This window comes from Trachinotus anak, unplaced genomic scaffold (genome assembly GCF_046630095.1).
Source record: "Trachinotus anak isolate AG129_WGS33_773 ecotype Australia unplaced genomic scaffold, CSIRO_AGI_Tana_v1 ptg000021l, whole genome shotgun sequence".
Lineage (NCBI taxonomy): Eukaryota > Metazoa > Chordata > Actinopteri > Carangiformes > Carangidae > Trachinotus > Trachinotus anak.
The window spans coordinates 3524469-3548561 of record NW_027273872.1 but is presented as its reverse complement, the minus strand read 5'-3'; the positions used below and the strand labels follow the sequence as shown (position 1 = coordinate 3548561).

Here is a 24093-nt window from a genome sequence, read left to right as displayed (position 1 = left end):
GAATTAAAAAAAAACAAAACAAAAAAACATGCCCACACACTAGATTAGATTGTCCACTGCAACGGCATTTTCAAAGCCCTTTCAAATCCCATGTTCTTTTCTAATCCTATGTAACAGCTTTTTCATGAACTGTGGTTTGAACTTCCTGATTCCTTTTCTTTGATAGATTGCTACAATAAAGATGCTTTAGCCAGTCAATACTTTCTCAATACAATACAATCTCTTTGAAAATATTATATTGTAGTACTTACTGGCAGAGAAAAAAATCATGTCATAAACTCATGTATATGTTCAAAAACATGTAGCATGCATTTGAATGCTGAACTTGAACTAAAATACACAAGGTTCTAGACTTCAGCTCTATATTTAGTAACCTGAAATTTCTCCCCAAATCTTGTTTGACATGTTCGACAAAGTAGCTCTTTTTCTCCACTGATTAAAGATTTACAAGCATCTCGGTAATGAATGCAATTTCCTCTAAATACTTAGGCTTTTTTTTCTATAGCCCGAGGCACTTTCTAAAGCATGAAAAGCCTCAAGGCACAAAGAAATATAGACAAGTTGTGTGCTCTCTGCTTAGCAGTGCATGCATATGCAGTGAATGGCATTTTCTCTCCTTTCCTTGAGGGGTCTATGGGAAAGCAACTGGGTTGTAAATGACATTGTTATGAAAGCCAAGTGCCATTAACACTCACACATCCTGCCTCTGCTCAGAGCTTCATAAAACGCAGATGTCGCTCTAAAAGACCCACAAAAAATGGAGGAGACAAAATTTAAATAAAAAAAGTAACAGGCCATCGACCTCTAACAAAACAAAATCTCCTCCTATTGCAAAAAACGAGCAAACTGTAATGGTGAGAGATGAATTAATGGCTTTTACAGCACGAGTTAGGTTTGGAAGTCAGCAACTACAGAATAAAAGAGAGTGAAGGCACCTCCTGCTGTGAATGTGCATTCAAAGTCATCAGGAAAATAAGCCTGGCAATCAGTTCCAGGAACAGCCTTGTAATGTACAGTACAGAGCAGGATGTCACTGGGAACATTTCCTATCCACGATTTAATACCTATTAATTACAGAGGGAGTTCCATCGGGAGGTGGAGACAGTCTGTGTGTTTTTTTTCAGCCTTCCACATTTAAAATACAAACAGTCTAATGGCAGTGGAGGCAAAAACAATCCATGTATCAGGTAGCACAGAGCTGCTATCAAATCAGACATACTGCACTTTAATACTGAATTACGGTCCAAAGACTGGCAAAGGCACCAGGGAGCACTTTGAATATGTATGTACTGATGTGCATGGTGCTGGAAAAAAATAAATATTGTCACTTCAAATACAAAAGCCAAATTCTCCTGATAGCGCTGGCCGTGTTTTTCTGTTTGTAGTTACCTGGAATAGCATCACTTTGCATCAGCGTGGGGAGAAAACCCACACGTTCGCTGCCATTTCATCTCGCGTCTGCAGCCTGCCAGCAGCCGATTCAATCCTGCCTGCTTCTCTCAATCAGATGAAGGCGTCTTAACTTCAAGTTACAGCACACAGATCTTCCGCTTCAACATGGGGATCCCACAGCCTGACAAGCTCATTGCTCAATTTACCCTTGTGCAAAGCATATAATGGTTCCTTCATGCCATACAGCTGGAGGTGCTATTTGTTTGTTGCTAATGTGGAAAAAAAGGTAGAATCAGCAAAAGATTAAAATCCCCTGACACAAAAGGGAAGGGATATGTTCACTGAGAGAGGCAACTCCCCGAAAAACTCCCTGAGCTTTCGCCAGCTATTTTGCGTCCTGTTTGGCTAACACATGGAGCCTGGCTTGGAGAACACAGACGCTTTTCCCTCCAAAAGTAGCGCACACAGCCTCAAGGATGAAAACAATTATGTAATCCTATAAAATGAGTGTAAGCAGCCACGAGAAACAGGAGGCCAGATTGGAGGGCCAGAGACGGGTTTGAGTCGATGTGAACTCATATTCAAGTGACAAAATCCTCACTCTGTGTTTCTTAGTTTAACTGGAGCCACGAGGCAATGGGGACTTGCAGTATGACACAATTCAGTCAGTTTGGTTTTACAGCATGATGAACCCGAAAAAGAATTTGGAGCAACAGTGTGGCATGATAAATCATTTTACAAGGACCGTCTGCCACTTTTGGCTTTAACTACTTTTTTGTATTTCCTCTGTATGCTGACATTTTCGTTGTAGCAGTAACAATAAATGTCCTGATTGTGCTTGTCATATGCAAACAGACACTCCTGAACAGACAACCAGGCAGTTTAAGGTAGACGTTACTGTGATGTTGCTGTTAAGAAAGAACATGATTTAAACCTAGATGAACTTTAGACTTAACCGATGCTCTTTGATTTCCTGCTTTCCCTCATATTAAACTCTATCAAATTGCTACGACAAGGCCATCAAATATAGCCTGTCTATAGTCTGAGAAGACAATTCTTCAGCTCTGGTGATTGAAAAACCCCAACAGCGACTCTGTCATTGTGTCTCGATTTATTTCTGTGTGAGAGGCATAAAATCTGAAACAATTTAATCTACAGAAAGTTAAATAAATGTGGCTACAACCCTGCTGACCCTTTTTGAGGACAGCTGGGGCACCAACACTTCTTCTGAGTGGTTTGCAGAAGGTTTTCATTCGCTGTTAAAATGTCGTCCCTTTTTTCTGCTCTCATCTCAGTATTCCAGTGTATCTTTGACAGTGAGATGGCTGTTTTCTAATTGCTCTCCATATTAATTTTCCATCCTGGCAGTCACATGGCAAAGATTGATTAAATCTAAATTGCTACTACAGAGTCTTGATGGAGCCTGTGATGCAGAAGCTGATGGAAGCCTCACAGGGGAGGAAAATTCAGAAAACATGGCGGCAACAGAATAGAGGGTGACAGTGTTTGGTTGGTGCTCGGAGTCCAAAGCAAGCTCGAGACCTAACAGGCTTGGCCCTGCCTGATCCTAATGCTGGGGATGAAGCTTAACATCTAGTCTGCCCTAACTACAGCAGAGGACAGTTCTATGGCCAGCTGAGGCTGAGGTCTGGCCAAGCAGCCTCCTACACTACTCACCAGGGAGAGTCCAAGCACTGCTGTCATCCCAGCCAGCCAATTCAGTCTGTGGGCCATAAATCAGCCTGGAGGCATGGCTCCTGCGGGAGCGGCAAGATGGAGTGTGATGGTCTTGTTTTTACAAACAGTAGAGGGGCACCCTTACTGCACCATGCAAGCCATCATTCTCTACACAGCGCCGAGTCCTCTCCTTCTCCCCACAGCATCTGGTTCAGTCACATCAAGCTTTCCCCGCCGACACCCCCAGATTCATCCCTCGCAGCTCCCCACGCACGCCCATCCTTTATGCTTCTCCTCCTTCTGTCCTCTTCTTTCATCTCATCAATACTGCTGTCTCACGTACATTGCTGTAATTAAATAAATCCTTCAACCCCAAATCTCTGGCTCTCATTTCTGCCTATCTGACCAGGATCCCCTTTACTCTCACAGTCAAATATTAATTGTCAAGGAAATTAGACTCTCTGGGCAGCCTTGTTAGTACTGTCATACGGCTGCTGAGGTTCATGTGGCCCTGGTTCTATTTCTGTGCGTCAGTACCAGTCAATTCATCAAGAACAAATTCACTATCTACTCCATCCAGCACTGCTGAGGGTGTCTGACAGCCTGTCACTCCCACCAGGCCTGCCCATGTCCTCCCAAAAGCTGATGCAAAATGGCAAGTTAACTTCACTCTGAGCCAGTCTAACATGCGCTGCTCTTTATGAGCATTTGTCAATAATTGTTTTAAAAGCTAACAACAGTTTGAACCAAATTCTGCAAATGTTTACTTCCACTGTCTCTGTTCCCTCCCACACTGCTGGCCCATCCAGCTCAGCCTGTGCATTTCATAGCAGGTCCTGGTATAAAGAATGAATTTCCAAACCGGTGTTGACAAACAATGCACTAGCTTCTAAATTGGTACAAACAGCATCTGTTTAACAGCTGTGTAACAGCAGCGGGAGGAAAAAAAGCAATCGCTATGCTGTTTTATAAATCACTATGTCATCGCAGAGCACTGTTTTGTTCAAAAGCAGGACCACTAGCCAATGGACTGCTTGATGTAGTGGAAACAATTCGAGCTGGTTGTCATGATGACATACGTGGGTGGGCTGGTTTCAATGCCCCGGAAACAAACAGTGTTTTGCTGAGAGGACTCTCACCTTATTGTGCCCTGCTTCCCCCATCACTAGCTCCTAGAGGTTGCAGTGTGTCAGGAACAGATTTTTTAAAGGCTGCAGGAGCATTACCCTTGGCTCCTATCATAACATGCACAACGCTTGGAGGGGCAGGAATTACAATGGGCAGATCTTGTGTGATCTGTAGGTTTTCAGAACAGCCAATACCATAATTCATGTCCTGATTTTCATACATTACACGAGCCAGTGACTGTTTAACTCTCTCAACAGGCCCTCTGAACTGGATTTAACCCAGACACAAAGGCACAGAGACCTAAGCCTGGCTGCATATGGCTGAACTTGGCTGAATGGAAACAAAAAGAGGTTGCAGAGAGGTTCCCAAGATAAGCAGCAGCACCAATACAATACATGGACAAATGTGTCCACAAAATAACAGACAGCCTACGGGTTGGGGAGGCTGGTATCATGTTGGCCTAAACAGTGCCCAACTGTTCAACCACACTGCCAATCCAGCAACATGCAGACACGTGGTAGAGAGAAAGACATTCTTCCTTTGTTCAGTTTATGTTGAACCTTGAAATATTGATAAATATGATGGAAAAGTAACCAAAGAACAGATTATGTTCAGCTTCTACTGTTTGTGTCAAATCACTAGACAGAATACTTATATTGTTGCCTGCAAAATGTCTGTGCCATTCTACCCAGAAGGAGTTAGATTTATCATTTTGAAGAAGTTATTTTATGGGTTTTCTGGACGTGGCTGTGCAGTTGGATGTGATGGGCAACTATGAAAAAATAAAACACATGAAAGATCATTGTTGTATTTGACAAAGACATCCAGTCATATGTACATAACTAATCAAAAAACCAATGAGTAACTTGCATTGGAAAATAAATCCATATTTTGCTTGTGAATGCATTACAAGGATAAGAGGTTAATTAAGTGCATTTTGGTTGAAGGTTTGAGTTTATGTTCATAAAGCAAATAACTGCAAATTGTAAAAGAACTTGTAATATGTCTGTGCCTTCCCCTGCTGCAAGATAATGATGCCAACATATCGCTGTCATTGGAACAAGAAATCAGCTTAATAACTTTGTGGTAGGAAATTAGATAATTTCATGGCCACATATAACATTTCCAAGAAAAACTAATCAGGGATGTAATTCAGTGATGAATTTCATCAGAGGAAATTCATCTTTGGGTTAGAAGTACTTTAAATGGATAATTATTTTAAAATATGAAAGGTACAGGATGAAAAAGAATGCAGTTAAAGTCAAAATTAAACTGCAACTTCAGCTCATCTTTCTCACATAATTTGATATATTTCGAGTTAAAATGGGAAAATTGTGGTGAAACATCATGCAGGGAGGAATCACTAAAAATGTGTCCTGAGGCTAATGGGAGAGAACAGCAATCTGATATGATTGGTGTGGCACTGTTTGTTAAAAACATCTGCTTTGGTGCTCTATTAGTGGTTGTTACCATTTACACACAAGCTGTAAATAATAAAGACAAACGAACTATGGAAAAATGAAGTTACATTTGATGCTATTTTGGTGCATTGTCAGACAACTGAGCTCTTGACCTTCACACAGCACTCTCCAGTAATCCTCAGGCCGCAGGTTAACAGGTAATAGATAATAGACATTTAATTTCATATATAATAAAGAGTGTCCAAAGGCACACAAAGGCACTAGTGCTGAGATACAAATACTGTACTTAATAATTAGGGTAAATAAACGTCAAATAGTTAAGCAATGAACTCAACAATACAAACAATTGGTGAAGAAGATTAAATAAATGAACATACACTAATTAAATTACATCAAATTTGGCCGAACACCAACAATTTACTTCCAAGGTAGTAGTTCAAGTGTTGTGTAATACTGTGATGAGATGTACTTCACTGTAATGACAGAGCAAATGCCACCCTTGTCAATTCTCAGTGCCCAAATTGCCCCTCTAATGATGGGCTTCAAATTAACCTGTGTTCTGGCGCTCCAGGCCCACAACAACCGCACAATGCTCTCCCAAAACTCAGCACAGCAGGCTGCTGGTGTCCCACTTGCAGACCTGCCCACTCTGCCATCCGAGCCAGCCAGACTGCCTGCCTGCCTCTGTCTGCTTGGCTCGTTTCCTCCACAACGCATCAGCAGAGGACATCTTTAAATACACTGGAACAAATGCAGCATTTCTGTGTTTAAGCTTGACCGAGCTAGCAAGCTAATTTGCTCCTAAACCCTTGAGTCTGGGAGAAGCAAGGGGGACAGAAACAGGCTCTTAAATTACATGTGTGAATGGGGTTGGGGGGTAGATGAAAGCTATGTGATGCAGAGGATGAGAGTTGGGGATGGCAGCATGATGGACACTGATGTCAAAAGTGTGAGGAAAAAACAGAAGCTGAGTCAGGTGAGTTGCTGAGGTCACTTTATCTCATTCTGAGTAAACACAGAGTTGACAAATAAATATTCCCACAATGAATCTATAGGTGTGTTATCAGCTGTTATTAATCCTTATTAAAGTGTAACAGAAGAAAATACAAACTGCACATGTCAGGGAAATATATCAGTGGATGATGGGAAAATGATGCTTTGTGTGGCTTTGAGCTTTTCCTAAATAAACAAGAAGTCCATGACAAATTAAAGATGTCTCACCAATGCCAGTATTTCTATTTGTGAATCCAGAGTTTATCCCTACAGTCAAAAAACACAACTAATCAAGTGTGGGGAAATAGATTTACGATTTAATGAATTCGAACAATGTATTATGTAAACACAATACTTCAGAGCCTGTAAATGTGTCGAGCTCCAAACAACCGGGGACAGCACACTGGGCAGCATACCAATATCTTAGGATTTCCTCTCTCACTGTGAGCTTCTGTTTTGCCTCAAAAGAGTAGCCTTACATAATTAATATAATGTGGCTTCTCATTCAGTCATGTTCACTTTGTGTCAGCCAGGACTATGTGTTTTATATTCCATTTCATCTTGTCGCAGAAACACCAGCATGGTTCTGACTCTCTCTCTTTCTCCTTTTCTTCTTTCTTTTTTTTCTGCTTTTTCTTCCTTGAAAAGAAAAAAAAATTCTACTTGTCCCTTTTCCCGACAGTTTTAACAACCTCTGGAAGTAGGACACTGTAACATGGTGAGTGTGGAAGTATGTAATGTGATGGGCAGGAGTAGCTCAGCATGCAGAAACATATACAGTATGAGTGGGTGGGTCAACCTGTGACACCGATCATGCTTTGAAAAGACAGTCTCCCTGCTCCCCACAGGACCAGATTGACAGCGTCACTCAGGGAAGAGCAGCAAATAAAAGAAATAAGGAAAACACAGCGAGGCCCTTGCTGTGTGGAGATGCATTAGATTTACACCTGCTGGGCAGAGGAAAAAGCAAGAGGGAGGCCTTTCTAACACTATTTCCCCGACACAAAAGGCCTTTCTGGTGGGCATCGGGGAGGCATGATGACTCTCTCCCAGGTTCTCCATTATTCACCACAGTGAAGTCTGCACCATGATACCACTTAATATCAGACATTCAGAGCCAGTGTCCGTAGCATTAGCCACCCACCACCCTGCGCTACACTATATAGAGGACTGTCAGCACGGAGGCAGTCCATGAGAGGAGCTGCAGCTCATATCTAAGACACACAGATTGAAATGGAGGTGGGAGCCTGGACTGAAGAAAAGAGAGGGAACTAATAGCCACATCTTTTCTGATTTCAGGAACATGACTATAGCATACATAAGGATGATGGCAGGGGTCTGACACAGTGGTAGTAATTGGATTTCTCAGGCCTTGTGCCCACTCATGATAACATGCTGAGCTGTGACATGAAAAGTCCTTATGTGTGGCAAGGGAGCAAGGTGCAGCAGAGTGGAAGTGACAGGTGTCAAAGATTCAATTCCTTCACTCCTGTCGCTCCTCGAGTTGTGTTTCTCTGGAGACGGCTGAGGAACAACCTGCCCTGTGGTAAAGCCAAACCTTGGGCCTGACATTCAGTTGCAAATCTAAGCTCGTTAAACTTGCGTAGAATGCAGCGGAGGAGCTGGAGGAGGGAGGCAGGAGGTTGGTGGGGGGGCTGGCATTACAATGGATATGAGAGGTCACAGCCTGATTCCTTGCTTTATTTATTTTCTGATGCTAATGTGGGCTGAATACAGACAGAGCACAGGATTTCTAAGATGTGCTGGGGAACACACAAAGGGGCCTGAGACCCCCCACAGAAGTTGGGGGGGGGGCGGTAGTGCAGTGTTTGGCCACAGTTCCCTCCCTGTCCTCGTGCCGCCACGCATTCTGGCCTCGTCTTTAACAAGGATCGCATGAGAACAGGCACATCATTAAAAAGAGCTATTCTGAGACTTTCCTGTCTGCCATTAAACTTAACAGCCGACCTCTCCCATTACCTTTTTCCTTAATTTTAAGGAGGTGGGGGACAGTGGGGTTTGATAAGTGACATTTGGGTAACAAGATACATCCACTGAGTGAATTCTGCAACACTGAAACCCTATATTAAAAGTATTTTCCTGACTATATCTGTAAATAAGCTATGGTATTATAGTATATTTACATGGGCTACACTGACCTGACTTTACATAATATACTAATGTGATATGATAATTTGGTTAATGACCAGAAAGATGTGTGGCAGCCTAAAGGAAACATCTTATTAGCAGTAGCACACAAAAACCGAGGGCCTTTGTGAATAATGTTTCTAATGTTGACGAATTTACTTCAATTTGATTATCCGCCACCGCCAGCTACGCCACAATGTAGAAACACCAGCCTGCATCCTGTTCAGCTCTTGACCTTTCTCACACATGAAGAGAGTCAAAACAGGCATAAATCTGACTTCAGAGCAAGGACGCCACAGTCATCCAGATAGACTGGTTAGAAAACTCTGTGGTGTTTTGATCTTCATTCAACTAAGATGACCCTGTTAAGTTCAGTAGTAATAAGTGTTTCCTTCATTAGAATTACTCGTGTGCATGTTAATTCGCTGAATAAGGAGCACACAGAACAGAGGAGTTTCAAAGACTCAGACGTTCTTGAATATGAAGACGTGTTGAAAGATGAAATGCGAGTGGAGCTGGTGGAGATCGGTGGCCAAGAGAAGGTCAGGGGAGGCTCCCTGGGTCCACACACACCTCAGCGGGTCCCTCCTCTCTGTTACTGCGCCTTCACTCTCTCATCAATAGTTTATAATCTGGGTCACTAGCAGCCATAACGTGCCTCCCCCTTCTCAAAATGTTGAATTACAACATAGTGAGCTCATCCCTGCAAGGTCATCTAGGGGACAGCGAGGAACACTGACACTAATTGGTGAATGAAAGATAGTAATGATAGAGGTGGTTTGGATGACTTCTCTTTAACCTCTGTTTAACTTCTGCCGAGATCCAAATCCAAAGAGCACATTCTGCCATGCAGTGCTTTGCGGTGTGTGCAGGGCTTCTGCTAGAGAAATCCTGCATTTCAGCGGCTATAAAATGTGACAGAATAAATCATTCTCACTGAATATACATGAGGAGAGCAGAATATGGAAATATTATAGCAGTATGCCTGAGGTAGTAACCTTTTGTTGGCACAACTGAGGAGGACGACATAACTTTACATATTTCTGCTACATATTCCATCTGAGTTATAATGTTGTCAGGAGAAACAAGGTGATGAGAACTAAGATAAAAACCAGGATGTATATGACAAAGGCACTGGACGACACAGTAAAATGAAAGAAAAATAGAACATAGGAAATCTCAAGTGGATCAAACAGGATGGAGGTACAGTGTTTTTCCCACAGTGAGGAAGTAATAGGGGTTAAAAAAAGAAATGCACATTGCTGCAGCACAGGAGACCACCCCCCACCCCCCTCCCTTCCTCCCTCACCCCAGCTGCAGTGATAAATGTCTCTTTGTATTCTGGACAGAAAACTGCAGGCTACAATATACTTGTCAGAAGACAGCTGATTTTCCCCTTAAACAGAGCAGAGTATATTCTTAATCTTTCCTTTCACAGGGCAGGAGATAAAACAAATGCTTCATGCCAAGACACATAATGCCCAGAAAATCTCTTCCCATTCACTACGCGTTTGTGTGGCAAGTATCTACCGACATCCTCCTGTGTGTACAACGTCTGTGTTTGCAGCAGGTGTAGCTATAACGTGTGCAACTGCATGCTATTTGTACTTTTCCTAAATTTCACAGCATCCTTAATCCCTGCAGTATAGCCATAGTTCCACTATGGGGGCTCCTAAATGGGACTCAGTGCTACAGGTAATGGAGCTGATTATAGCTATCTGGGCTATGGGCCAGCTGCCAGACTCTGCCCTGCCTGGAGGGAGCACAGGCCGCCTGGTGTCTGATATCCTGGGATCCCTGTAATACAAGCCTTGCTTTGGCAGTCACTCTGTGACTATCCTGCCCACTTCCAGCCACACACTGAGGCTCCTTTGAGTTAGTCTATGTGTATAGTATGTCCTCATCAGGTTGTTTACTCCACATGGCATCAGTCTATAGTCGTGCCATCTCAGCAACAAGACTGTAGGAAGTCATGCTTTTGTAGAGGAATATTAGTGACTCCCGAGAGGTACTCCACCTTTTATTTTCTATCCTAGGGGCAGAGTGGTTCTAGTGGCCATTTTTAATGTTACAGGCACAAATTGCATTCCTGACACTTCAGACAACAATGGCTAATCAGTTGGGGACACATTCTACTGGCACTGCCATATAAATCCTTCTCTCGACTGACCTGCAGCTATTAATGATATAGTAGTCACGCTCCTTCATTTCCATTGAAACTTTAAGAATTCAGATGCCAGGACCCAAACCTGTCTTATGTTTCCTTACAGCTAATCTGTAACAGCACATACTTTTTATAGGAAACATAATTCTACCCAGATTATATTTGCTATAAATGTAATGAAAATACACAACCTGGTTATGGTTAGCTTAAGAATCATTTGCCTTGGCTCAATGTCGTTTTAGCTGTCACGATACGTTTGCATGCAACAGCCTCTGCACTTGCACTGTTTGTGGGTGGGAAGGGTATAAATGAAGACAACCACGGCAGAAGAGGCTTTGTTAACCTCTCATTATGTTGAATTTACATTGTGTGTAGATAAGAATCAGTGTAAATGTAAATTTATTGGATTCCATGGCAGCAAGTCCACATTAAACTGGAGGTGCAAGAACCTCGTACTAAATTAAGATGCAGCGATGGCGTCTTCACAAGAGAGCATTAAGTAGCAGTGGGAGGTGATGTGGGTGATGCAGGGACAGGGACATCTGGAGAGAAACTAAAAAAGACACGTAATGAGAACAATAATCATGAACAAGTAATTATTGATGGATTACTTTTTCTTTTCCTGTTTTTTCTCAAACAGGCCAATTAGGTGTGCGAGTACAGTATAAAGGGTGCTGCAGGCCGTCCAGCCACACAGCCTTCTGTTTTAACCCACGGTCTTATTACTGCTTGCTTTGTGTTGCAGTGGAGATGGGGCCGTGCCCACGCAGTGACCTCAAAGAATTAAAAACACAATGGCGTGGTGAGAAAAAAATGGCTGCTGCCTCAGTTCCTCAGACAAGAACTAGAATCAATCGGAGCCACAAAAGGCGAGTAGAGTGGAGACAATGCTATAGCTCTACAACTTGAATTTCCCCCCACCTACACTATTTCTCTCTTGTGCCCTCTCTTTATCTTTCTCCCTCTCTCTCACTTTTCCTCTTCTTCTCTGATTAACCTTTAAAGACACACACTTGCCAGCCACACACACACACACACACACACTCAATATACTGTGTACACACTTTCAGACAGATTTAAAATTCAGGTACTCTCTCCTTTCTCCTCCCTGTTTAATACACACTCGGCCCCATCAACTCCGGCATATTACCTGTTCTTAATCTCCCTCCCTCTGTCTGGTATCAGCCTGATCCCCCTGTTTTCCCATCTGCTGTCGATTGGGGCCCAGCTTGGCGAGATGTTCAACAAACAACTGTGATTCACTTGGTTTCTGCGGAGATTATTAACACACCTAGCATGCCACAGCGTCATGAATAAGCAATGGAGATCCGGAGCCCTATTTTCTCTCTGTCTCTGTGTTTCCTCCCTTTTTCTCTGTCTCTCTCTTTCTCTCTCTCTCCCTCCCTCTCTCTCTCCCTTGCCCTGAACTGAATGCCAGGATTGTCTAGAAAATGAGCTGTCAGTGGAGGGCCTGCAATGAGATACATCAGGCTCATTGTGAGCCCTAGAAAATAATGAACTATTCCCATTTCTCTCTCTGATATGTTCAATACGCTATCCATGACAAGTGCAGAGAGATAAGCAGTCCCCTCTTGAGCTGATTAAATACACTGGGTATATTCAGGAGAGCTTTGGCGGAATGAGGGTTCGGGGGATGCCATTATAGTATTGTAACATTACTATATGTTTCCAGTCTGGGCTGGAGATGAAGACCTTTTGTGTGTGTTTTTGTTTGTGTCTGTGTTAGTGTGTGTGCAGTGGAGGAAGAGCAGCTTGAGGCAATGCTTGTAAAAACTTAACCGAGAATCAAAACATGTCAAGTTTGTTTAAGTCCTTCTTCGCATCTCTTAACTTGTTCCCTCTTGGAATTAACGGAAGAACTAAAGAGATGGGCCTACGCTTGATTTTTTAAAGGATTTGTTAGTTTACTTATGGAAGTACTGCAAACAAAAACCACCAAGAGGCCACAGACAAATTGAGAACAGACATGAAAGAAGTGTAGTTTGAGCAGAAGCAGACTTTGTGCTTTACACAGTGAAATATATGAAAATAACATCTTCCCTTCAAGTGATAGTGGTCTTTCCTGCTTTAACAGGGGCAAAATCAATAACGGGCAACTCTGTTTTATTATATTAGGTGTAATTTCAATAAGACAGAGCCAGAGACCTCACTGAGTCCCACGATTTCATTCAGCGATGTAAGAGCGATAAAGAAGATGAGTGCAGATGGACACAGCTTGAAATAGATATTTTATTCCCTCTCTTTTTTCCTCAGGTCTCCACATCTCTCATTGTTCATTACAGACTCCACTACACCTGCTAGCATGCATTCTCTGGTGTGTTTGAGCATGCAGTGTGTGTGTACACTCTATCTTCCTTAATGCTTGTATTGCACTGAGCTCTTTGTCACTGTCAGCCATTTTACCTCCACCACGGCTTCCACATTAGATTAGGCAAATCCAAATCAAAATGGATGGTCCCAGTATAGAGTTTATATGTTAATCTAATCATAAAATATCATAACACAACACATGTTGTTGCCAGTCCGAATCACAGGGAGAGTTTTGATGCTTAATTTCATCAAATGCTGTTTGAGAATCAGTCAAATCGTCTGGCACGTTCACAGTTATGGTGGAGTGAGAGGAGGCAGAATATCACTCCTACCTGTCAGAGAGATTGTTTCCTCTTTTCCTCTTTTTATTTTCCCTCGCTAAGACTGCTTACTAGACTCTCAGCTCATCTCTCCATCTCTGTCTCCCTCACTCACACACACACACACACACACACTCTCTCCCCCTCTCTCGTGTTGTCAGCATAGCGCTGTTCCTGTTGCCTTCCTGATTCTGACACCTGTCAGCATTTTCGTTAGTAGATCAGAGAACTGCAAACTCGAAATGTTCCCGTGTTGAATTTAGGGCAAGTTTGCAGGAGAAACATGTGAGGTGCCTTTACTCTTTCTTTAATTCAACAGGGGAAGGGAACTGCTTGACTGGCACAAAGTTGGGAGATGTGGGTTGGAGATGTTTGCAGTCAGAAGATGGAGAGAGAAGAGAAAGACAGAGAGACATATGGAGAGAGAGGGAAAGAGAGAGAGAAAAGGTGGGGGGAGCTGAAATCAATTAGGAACAGCGAAACCCTGCGGATCTGCTGATGGAAGAAGGGAATATGGAGAAATCTGCGGCCCACGGAGGGGGCTTCCATTCCTGGGCTCCAGCTTCAGGCACACACCCATAGGGAGCTAACAGATAGATGAGAGATATTCTCCAGAGGTGGAGGCCAAGGAATATGTCAGAAATAAAAGAGGCCTGTTCCCTGCTCTGGCTAATTGAGCAGTCTCGGAACCCTTTGAGTTTAATAAGCCAAGAGCGAGGGATTTTTTTTTTTTTTTTTTTTGAAGAACACACACACTGACCTGGAAGTAATTTCAAAACCAAGACCACAAACCTCTAAACCCATAAATCGGCCGCTGTAAAACAGCATCATGCTCTCTATTTCCCTCCCACAGAGATAACTCGAGCGATTTAACAATACATGAATCTTAATCCTTAAAAACCACGGCTCATCCATATCCAGGAGGAATTATAGTATGAGCTATGACAATCAAAGTCGAAAAAAAAATTAGATTTAGCTCTCTTTGTCACCAGCCCCCTCTGAGTCGGTTCCCTTGCTTCTCCCTTGACACTAATGGTTCCACAGAGCCAAAGCTAGCATGTCACACATTTCAACCAAATCCCCCCTAACTTCACAGACATGCCTATAAAGATAAAGAAGAATTCATTTTATATAGCTCTTCTTCTCAGTTTATAGTTACAGTGATATCATCCATTCTTATTCTAAAGGCAGATATGAAGGAGCCATTACATGTTAAAGATAGCCCTTCCTTTATAGATTTTAAGAGATTTAATGTAATTTGTTCTTCAGACACTTCCCAAACCTAATCCACTGGGTGAGAATATTTCAGGTCAGGCTTTCAAAAAGAGCGCACACGGCTCTTCAGATACTTGGCAGGGATTCAACAAAGAGGCATTCACTCAGATTTAAGTCTAAAATCTATTCACAAGCACTTCGCTGAAAGTTACCTTGGTCGTGGCTGGTGCAGGAATAATGGATAGCATTGTTGAAACCGCATCACTGAAGAAAAAAAAACATAACTGTGACGGACAAAAGCCAAATATCAAACTCCTAAAGTGACAACAAAAGAAAGAAAATGCCTGCTGTGACGTGTTGCTGGGTTAGTTAGCAGCTGAGAGTCGTCACACAAATAGATTCCCACATGAAAGCCCACAAGATGATGTGGATGCAGGGTCTTTGTGTAAAGGTAACGACTTGTCTCCTGGGCAAACAACACCTTTACATGGCACTGGGAATGGTAAACATTTGCACTGTAAAAAGCCTGAGAGTTTAACCCTTCCTCCTTCCTCCTTCCTCCCTTCCAGCTTCCTTTTGTTCTCAGCACTTATCAACACAAGAAAACAGAACAATAATAACACGCACACAAAAAAAAACAAGGCTTCTATCCTCGGCTTGTGTGTGCTATTGTCCTTTGGCAATTGCAGTCTCTCAACTTGTTTTCTGCCTTAGCTGGCAGGAGAGGCGCACTATACAACAGAGTTGCTCCCAGAAGACGTCTCAGCAGCGGGGTGTTTAGTGAACGTACCTGTTTGTTTTCTGACAATTCTCTCCTTTCACTCACAGTGTCCATTTTTGTCAATTAAGACAGATGAGCTCAAAGTAAAACCACATCACCACATGACTGTAACCGCTGCGGTTCTCGTATTATACTAAACTGGTCTATTTCTGCCACTGTACTCAAGTCAGTTCTCACAAAAGGAAAATGAAGCAGGGAGATGGGGAGGCTGGTGTTCTCCTGAGGAGTCACACACACACTAAAAAAAAATTTCTGAGTATGTAAAATCCTCACACAACAGGAGATTCAACTGCACCTCATGCTGAATCTGCCCGTCTCTGTCAGCCCACCACATCTTTTAACTATGTAATTACACCACTGAGATGGTATAGAGGGACGATTTCATTTGCTCTGTCATTAAATTTCTGCACGTGTAAGGATCTTTGGTCAATTCATTTAATAATTATGAACTCTCATCACTCTCTGGTGTGACCACTGCTGCTGACTGACTTTTAAAACAAAGGCAGGAAAGAGTCCAGTGAAGCCATTTTGTTAAGTTGTTACTGAGGAGAATAGCTGGTCAGAAGTGAGTGTGTAGCTGACCGCAATAAAAAAAAAAAAAAAAAAGAAAGAAAGAAAAGAAAAGAAAAGAAAAGAAAAGCCAATAACAAACCATCTATTTGTAATTCCAAACACATACTTTGTTATCATCTATTCGTTCTGGTCAAAACAATGGACAGCACTGTGAAATAGCCTCTTGCTCTGTTTACCAGCAATGTGGAGCTGCATTACACATTCAGGAGGCATGCATCCATTTTGCTGAAACAGATACAATCATTGGTGGTGTTAATGAAAAAAGAGCTGCCTGAGAGAGCTCTCCCCACTTGTAATATTCTTCATGTACATCATTTCTAATTGTCTCCAATAATGAGATCCCACCACTAGAAGACCTGTCAGCATGCATTTTTTACAGGCACGGGGATTTTTGCGGGATGTGAAGTAATTACAGCTGGCAACCAATAGTCAGCAAATTCACTTTTCATTGTTCATTACTGTCTGATGCCACTGAGGGAACACCCAGTCCGAGCGGATTCTAACGGTCACCGTACTCCCTGACCCTATATGTGTCTGTCTGGATTCCTCAGCTAAGTCTGAAGAAGGTGGAAGCTACTTTGGATGAATCCATTCCAAAATAAAGTGTAGGTTGTCCAATATTTCTATACTATAATAACAGTAAAACTGCTCCAAGTGAAGCATCTGTTTAGTTTGATATGGCAGAGACCAGAGAAGCGGGAACCTACACACACCTAGCACTGCGTCTTCAACCACACCCACATACTTCACAGTCCACTGACCACAATAGATAGATAAATTTAAAAAAATTAAAAAAAGAAATCACATAATCTTCATTCTTTTATGCGTTTTTATAAAGTAGGGCTCCTTTTCATTATCTCTTGCTCATTAAAATTTCTCCTCTGTGTGAGCTGAGGGCGAGGAAAGCAGTGAGAGACTAGACAGCCTCACTCGGGCAGTGTTGGTAAAAAGGAACCAAAATTATGTCGATGTTAACTGAGGGGAGAAAAAAACTAAATTTGGCACGAGTTCCCAAATTGGAGCACAGCACAAATGTAAAGTTCAGATACAGCGAGTAAGATCTGTAAAGTGCTGTCCTCAAGAGTGTGCTTTTAAAATATAATGTGCGGTCTTTCCTCCACGCTTAGAATAAAATTGCTAATGTGAGTCATCCTAAAATGTCTGCAATTTTCTCTCTCTCTCTCTCTCTCTCTCACACACACACACACACACACACACACACACACACACTGACTCTCGTGCTCTGCTGAGCCATTGCACCTGTGCATGTGGTGTTTCCTTTGAGCTCAGTAAATACCCTCAGGTGCATATAGTAACATCCTGGCCTGCTCCAGACAGCTTTATCCTGCTTTCTCTGCTCTCTCTCTCTCTCCCTCTCTTGCTGACCCACTCTCTTCCTCAGTCTGACTGGCAGTAGTTAAGAGTGAACATGACCCTTACACTGACTTCTGCCAACCAAGTGGATGTCTTTTTAAACGGTGAGTCAGAAATGAAACATCAACATTAATTCCCTGCTAAATGATCCCACTGAATAATGGATGAGGGCACGTGGAGATATGTAGATTTCCACCTTCTACCTTTGTGAGCCTAATTGCTGCCATTCAAGCACATCTGAAGTCAGCCTGGCTTCAAGAGCAGACATGGCTACTATCAGTCAATAATGTTGCCTAAGCCTGTATCAAAGGGTAGCCTTAGCTGTCAGAGATCCCTCACATTAGCTCCTCTAACAGGACATCAAAGACAAAAAAACTGTGTTGTTATTCATATTCACACTTCTGAGGCCTGCAATGGGCATAATGCTCCTTAAAAGATGCTCGGACTCACACAAATACACACTGGTCTTATCTTGGAAACTGGCAAAACATACGCCAAAGGATGTTGCAATCCTCTACGCACACATAACAAACACACACTCGCACACAAACGCAGATTTTCTTACCTTGGTCTGGCAGCTGGCAAACATTGGGGGGGACAGTCATGTTCAGCACGTCATTGACAGCTGTGTCAACATAGTGTCCTCTCTGGACATCATGTTCACTGTCGGTCTGGTCACTCTCCTCGTGGCCGCTGTCCTTCAGACTGTTCCCCTCCAGGTCCTTGAATGTCGATGTGCTACATGGGGGCCAGGAGGGAGGAGAGGGAAATGTTGATTAACTGTCACATCACCTTCGCTCACATGCTCTCCTTCGTCCTCTTGTCTCTGACGGTTTGTGACGAGCTGTCTGTCTTTCCCTCCGTCCCTTTACATGTCCTTTCTCTGCATTTTTTTGCCCTTTTACGTGCTCCATTTCCATGAATTCAAAACAGATGACTAGTAATTTGTTTTAGGATAAGTCTTTGTTAAACACTACACTTTTGCAGCCTCTACATTGGCAGCAACCATGAAATAAGAAGATGGTTTAAATCTGTTGAGAGCCTTTTTGGATTAAGAGAACATTTTTTTACCTTCGCATATAGCACGGCAGCTACGGGGAGTTTCAGACAGGGACATTTTTAGATGGATGCACTGACTTCAAGGACATCGCACTGAACAAACAGGAGGCACTCACTCACTACAATCAAACAAATACTGCAGTAATCAGGAATTCCTGGAAGGAAGATGGATGCAGGAAACGCTGGAAGCATACAAACTGAGCATCTGTCTTGTTTGGGGCTCACAGTCAATAAAGAGGGTGGGGTGGGGGGCACAATCAACAGCTGCACAGTAACAGTGTGATTTCCCTTCATTTGATTTCCATCCCACTGGAACAAATTCTGCTTTACAAACAACACTAAATAGGGGTGAATATATGAACATGTGTTCTTGCATGAGAAAAAAAAACATATGAATGAGTGTGTTAAGGGAAGAAAAGAGGTAAGAAAAGAGTAAAAAACTGAAAGAAACTGACAGAAAGTAGAGTGAGCAAAAGTGTGTAAACAAAGAGAAAGGTACAGGAAGTGAAGGACAGTGCAAGGTAGCTGCATTCCCCAGCCCCAGCCTCACACACTCCAGCACTGGGAAGAGAGGACTGCAGTGGAGGTAATGTTGGCTCTCTGATGTTATCACTGTAATTGCACCTGTCCCAGACCATAGGCTTGCTGGCTCCTGAGGGAATTTCTTTGTAGTGTGCTGCAGAGGCCCACACTTGAATACTCTTTGTTTACATTAATGCAGGGAATCTTTTGGGGGTGAAATTGCCATAATGGGTTTTCAAAAGGCCGCGATGGCCTCAAACAAAAGAAAAGCCGGACTGTTCCATAGCTGCATGTAAAAAGGGAGAATTGTAGCTTCTGAGAGAGCCTGTAACAAAAACCTCTGCGGCTGTGGGGAATTCTTATACGACCCCCCATCCCAACCTTCAACCCTGCATTCCTGAACCCTATCTAATATCTTGGTTCAGGTGGACTGAATAACAATGCACAATGAAAACTATTCTTCACTTCTTCACCCAAGGAAAAAAAGAACATAATTATTGACTGTTTATAACCCTGTTGTCTTTGGAAACGGTGGAGAAATCTCTTGAATATAATTTAATCATTAAGTACATGAGCCACATGTGTTACTAATATACCGAATTACAGGAGAGTAATAAGGTTATCTGTAAATATGAAAATCATTGCTTGCAGATTCCGCTGCTCGGTGTAATCTGATAATCTGAGAGTCGGAGTTTGTGGCTCTTTACAACAAGTGTCTCCTAAACACATTATGGTGTAATGCTGTTTACCCCAAAATCTTATCCTCCCATTGCACTTACGGGGAATGAAAAAAAACACAGGAACACATGCAGCTGCAACGGTAGCTGTGCACTCATTAGATAAAACAATTACAGATAACAATGGTAACGAGGTGCTGCTAACAATTCCTAATCAAGACATACCTTTTAATGAGGTGGGCTCTGCTGTTCACGTAACTGGAGTCAATGGAATAATTCTCCGTCTGTAAGAGAGCGATGCAGGGGGTGGAGGGGATGGGGTGTGGGGATTATGGTTGAGGAATAATAAAGGCGGGGGGGGGGGCAACAGAGAGAGAAAGGTACTTTTAATAATGGAAGCAACCAAAATAATGTTACCAGTAATTGGCTTTCAGTAGAAATGTTATTTTACACAAAGGTCCCGGTGAGCAGCCGCGGCTTTTATAGGGCTGTATCCTATTCTCTTTCAAGGCACACACACAGAGAGGCTGACTGCGAGCTGAGAGCTGAGGAGAGTGCTGCAGTGAGCGCAGCCTCCCTTCTCCTCTTCACCCTCCCTGCTCTCCATCCCTGGCTCCCTCCCTCCACTGCTGGTCAGCCCACCGTCTTTAAAGTGTAGTCATTAGGGAGAACAGGCTATCATGCAGACAGAGGGAGAAGAAAAGTTTCCCTTTTTTTCTTCTCTGAACTCTTCACTTTTACCATGTTTGAGAAGACATTAATGTAGAAATATTAAATAAATAACTGCAAGAGAAGTAGATGAAATTAAGAGTGTACCAGGGGAATCTTAACGCCGCAATTGCAGATGAAAAGGCTTTCAGAATATGCATACGATAGATCTCTGACCCACATTAGAGAACACAGTTCAAAGGCATCCTAAATTCATTTTTTTTTCAACATTTATTTAGCAGAGAGAATGTCTGAGTAAGAGCGCATGGACACAGGAGGCAGCAGGTAGCCCCTTCTGCATCTGCCAAGCATCTCCTCACACTAGGCAAGATGTCAGAGGGCCAAAGGGTATCAAAGCCTCTCAAAGGACTTTCCCAGTCCCATGAAAAGCCAGGATACGACCCTTTCCACAATGTTTGATAAGATGCAGGTGTTTTCTGCAGAAAGAAAGCAGAGCTTTCACTTAAAATTCCCTGGTGCAGATACTGTATCCCGATAAAAGCTGTGAGTCAATGGCTGACTTCCGAGCAAAGTCTACAGTACCCATATCAAAGCAATGTTGAAAAAAGTCTCCCCTATGATAAGAAAGGTTAATGTAGGCACAAGAACACCGTTGCTGATTATCAAGTGGGCTACACACTTGAGACAGGCCCGCTGTTGAGGTAGCAGTGGCCCTGCACAGCTGTCATACGTGGTGACCAAACAGATTTGGATTTAAACTCAGCGTGCGACCGCGCACACAGTCCTCACTAGATGTTAACGGGACTGAACATCTTGAACTTTTTCAGTGTCTGCGTGGAATTGAATCCACAATGCCGAGGAGTCTGTGCAACAGAGGAAATGTCAAACATTAGTCCCAGTCTTCTTGGATCACTTTTGAAATTAATACATAAATAAAAATGATGGTGGCAGATTACAGCTGCCAATGTGTGGCGTTTACCTTTGGCAAACAGCTCCCATGACCTGTTTGCAGTCTATGAAAAATGTAAAAGCTTGTTAATCCTATCAAATGCATGTTGTCATTTGTTTAAAATCTTTTTATCGATGCCATTTTTTTCACGGCTTCAAAGACAACATGCTGGGCAGCATCAATATGTGACTGATGCTGTTCTTCTCTCTTTGGCTGCTATAAACCTTCAGGAGCTTCTGTGTATGTCAGAGGTGCCACTATCTTTCAGTGTTCTCCAAAGTGCAGAGGTTTGCCTCTAACCGTCAGCAGATAAGCTGTTGTTTGCCATCTCACCTCATTTACTCCTGATTATTTTTGCAGGAAAATTGTATAATGATAAGCAACAATGCGAGGGCAGGCCTCTGATTGGGGTGCACTAAATTATGATGCAATGTGTTTGTGCTGAAGGTTAGCGTCATTCCATCTCCTTTTTACCATTTACCCCTAATTAAACTTTAACTCATTACTATAGAGAAGATAATTCATAAAAAGGAATTTAATTAACATTTTATTATTAGCCCTTAATTTGGAGCACACCATGTTTGTTCTCTTGTGTTACCCCTGACTCCTTTTGTTCCCGTTCAGCTTGACTCCATTAAATATCAAAGGTAACGGCAGTGGCAACACACTGCAACTCAGATTAATCATCAATTAAAAATTAACATATATTATTTCAGAATTTTATAAATTATGCCACATTTTAAAAAGGCATATCTGGGTTTTTTTTTAATCAAATAATAATATATTCCCTTAAAAGATGTATAGATCTATATAACTTCTATAACAATATTGCAAACTTCTGCTGTATACACCCGTGTTTGTGTTCCACCCGCACTCCACTGTAGTCCCAGTGAACATGAATTAAAGTACCTCATCTTCTACAGTGGCTGCGCATCCAGTGAGAGACTAATGAAAATGCAAGGCATGAGTAACAAGGGGAAAACTTCATTTAAAAGACAAGATAGAAAATTTCTTGTGAATGTCACTCTGGCTGCAGCCTGAAATTGGTTTGGATGGCAGGTTCTGTGTGAGCGCGGCCTGCAGAGGAAAGCAGTATGCCCCTGCTTTCAAGCTGTTTCAGTCCTGAAATGGAACTGTACTTTCCATAATGCAATTCTCTCTCAGGATTTTTACATGGAGCCCTGTGCAGAGTGCAGTAGGTACAACCAAAAGAGACACTTCATAATTTTCCACCATTCTGTGTTTTTGCATCACCATCTCTTCCACTCCAGCTCATCTCCAGCACAGCAGCATCTCATTAATCAAAAGATTCAGTGAAGATAACCACATTTCCTCTACTTATCAAATTGTCAGGGGAAATAAACAAAACACCCAACATGTGAGAGCACAACCTTGGGCACTGATGAGTCACTCATGAGTGCCTATTCTGAGGAAGAATCGGATGCATTAGCCCAAGCTTCCTGTAAAGAAATGTAATGTCTGCCCCCACATTTCTGATTGACCTCAAATTGGAGGACATGTCAATATATCTTGCTGGGAGGTCAAGTTTCAGGCAAGATGATGAGGACTGCTTAACTACAGCGAGGACGCCACAAATGGCTACTTAATCAGGTTGGACAATGTGTTGTTGTGATCTGAGCGGCCCCAGTTTGGCGGCCAGAGCCACTCTATCCCCATAATTATTGTTCCGTTTCATCTGGAGGACTGGAGGGAGGAATGTAGTCCCTGGTGCCGCCGGGTGACTGATAGGTAGTGTCAGGATGAGTAGGAAGGGTAGTGGAAAGAGAGTGGTGAGAGAGAGGGTGAAGATGGGAGGAAATGGTCGGGACTTGACCTGCGGGAGGCTTGCGGTCCAGCTGCTGCAGCCCAGTAGCTTTCCCCTTTTCACCCTTTGCTTCTTTCTCTCCAGTAAAACCTGAGGCACGGGGACGATGGGCTCGCTTCTCTGCCACTGAGAGGAAAAGCAATCTCCTCGCCTAGTTGCTGCCGTAAGATTTGATTTGCCTTCCTCCCAGCGTGACAATTGGTTCTGTAGTCTGGATGCAAGTGTATTCATTGTGTGGGGGCATGGGGAGCACCAGGGAGAAGAGGAGGGGTGGGGGAGTGAAGACACCAGTTGTTACACGAGTAAACACCCGACAAGTTCAGCAGATGTCACACAGATAGGAGAGAAAAAGAGAGAAAAAAAGTCACACAGCTGCCCTACTGTATGCATTATCCAGGCTGACGCAGAACAGTACATTTAAACAAGGAAGCGAGCTGGGGAAATATGGACAGATGCAGCGACATGCACTAATAACATGCTGTTTTGAAAAAAGGATGCTTAAGATGACACCATCTGCAATCTGTTTCTTACTCAAGAATTACATTTATAGACATTGTTTACTTTTCTTTTCAGTCACAGTTGAAAAAAAAAAGATTGACGTGAAACCAGGATGTGATTTTAAATCACACGATTTAACCCTGTTTAAAATATGACCAGCCTTTGAAGCATTTGAGATAAACTGTATCTACTAAATATGAGTTAAACTGCTTAAAAATAGACGGTTTTCCAGCAGGGTGGGGCCTGTTGCACAGGACTGCGTCTAAAAAAACGGAGCATCTAAGAGAAGAAAAATCAATTGCACGAGTGAGTGTTTCATATCTGTCATGGATGCAACTCTTTAATGTCATCAATTTAGCTGACAAAAAACATCCATC

At 42.7% G+C, this 24093-nt stretch overlaps 1 protein-coding gene across 2 annotated transcripts in view; it reads right to left on the bottom strand.

Annotated features, from left to right (window-relative positions):
* pcdh19 (protocadherin 19) overlaps positions 1-24093 on the bottom strand; it is a 54653-nt gene that overhangs the window by 4681 nt on the left and 25879 nt on the right. For both annotated transcript variants that reach the window (XM_071457958.1, XM_071457959.1), the window contains exons 3-4: positions 20001-20059; positions 18083-18255 (exon numbers count right to left, since the gene is read on the bottom strand). In XM_071457958.1, coding sequence (XP_071314059.1) covers positions 18083-18255; positions 20001-20059 — 232 coding nt within the window. The remainder of the gene's footprint in view (positions 1-18082; positions 18256-20000; positions 20060-24093) is intronic.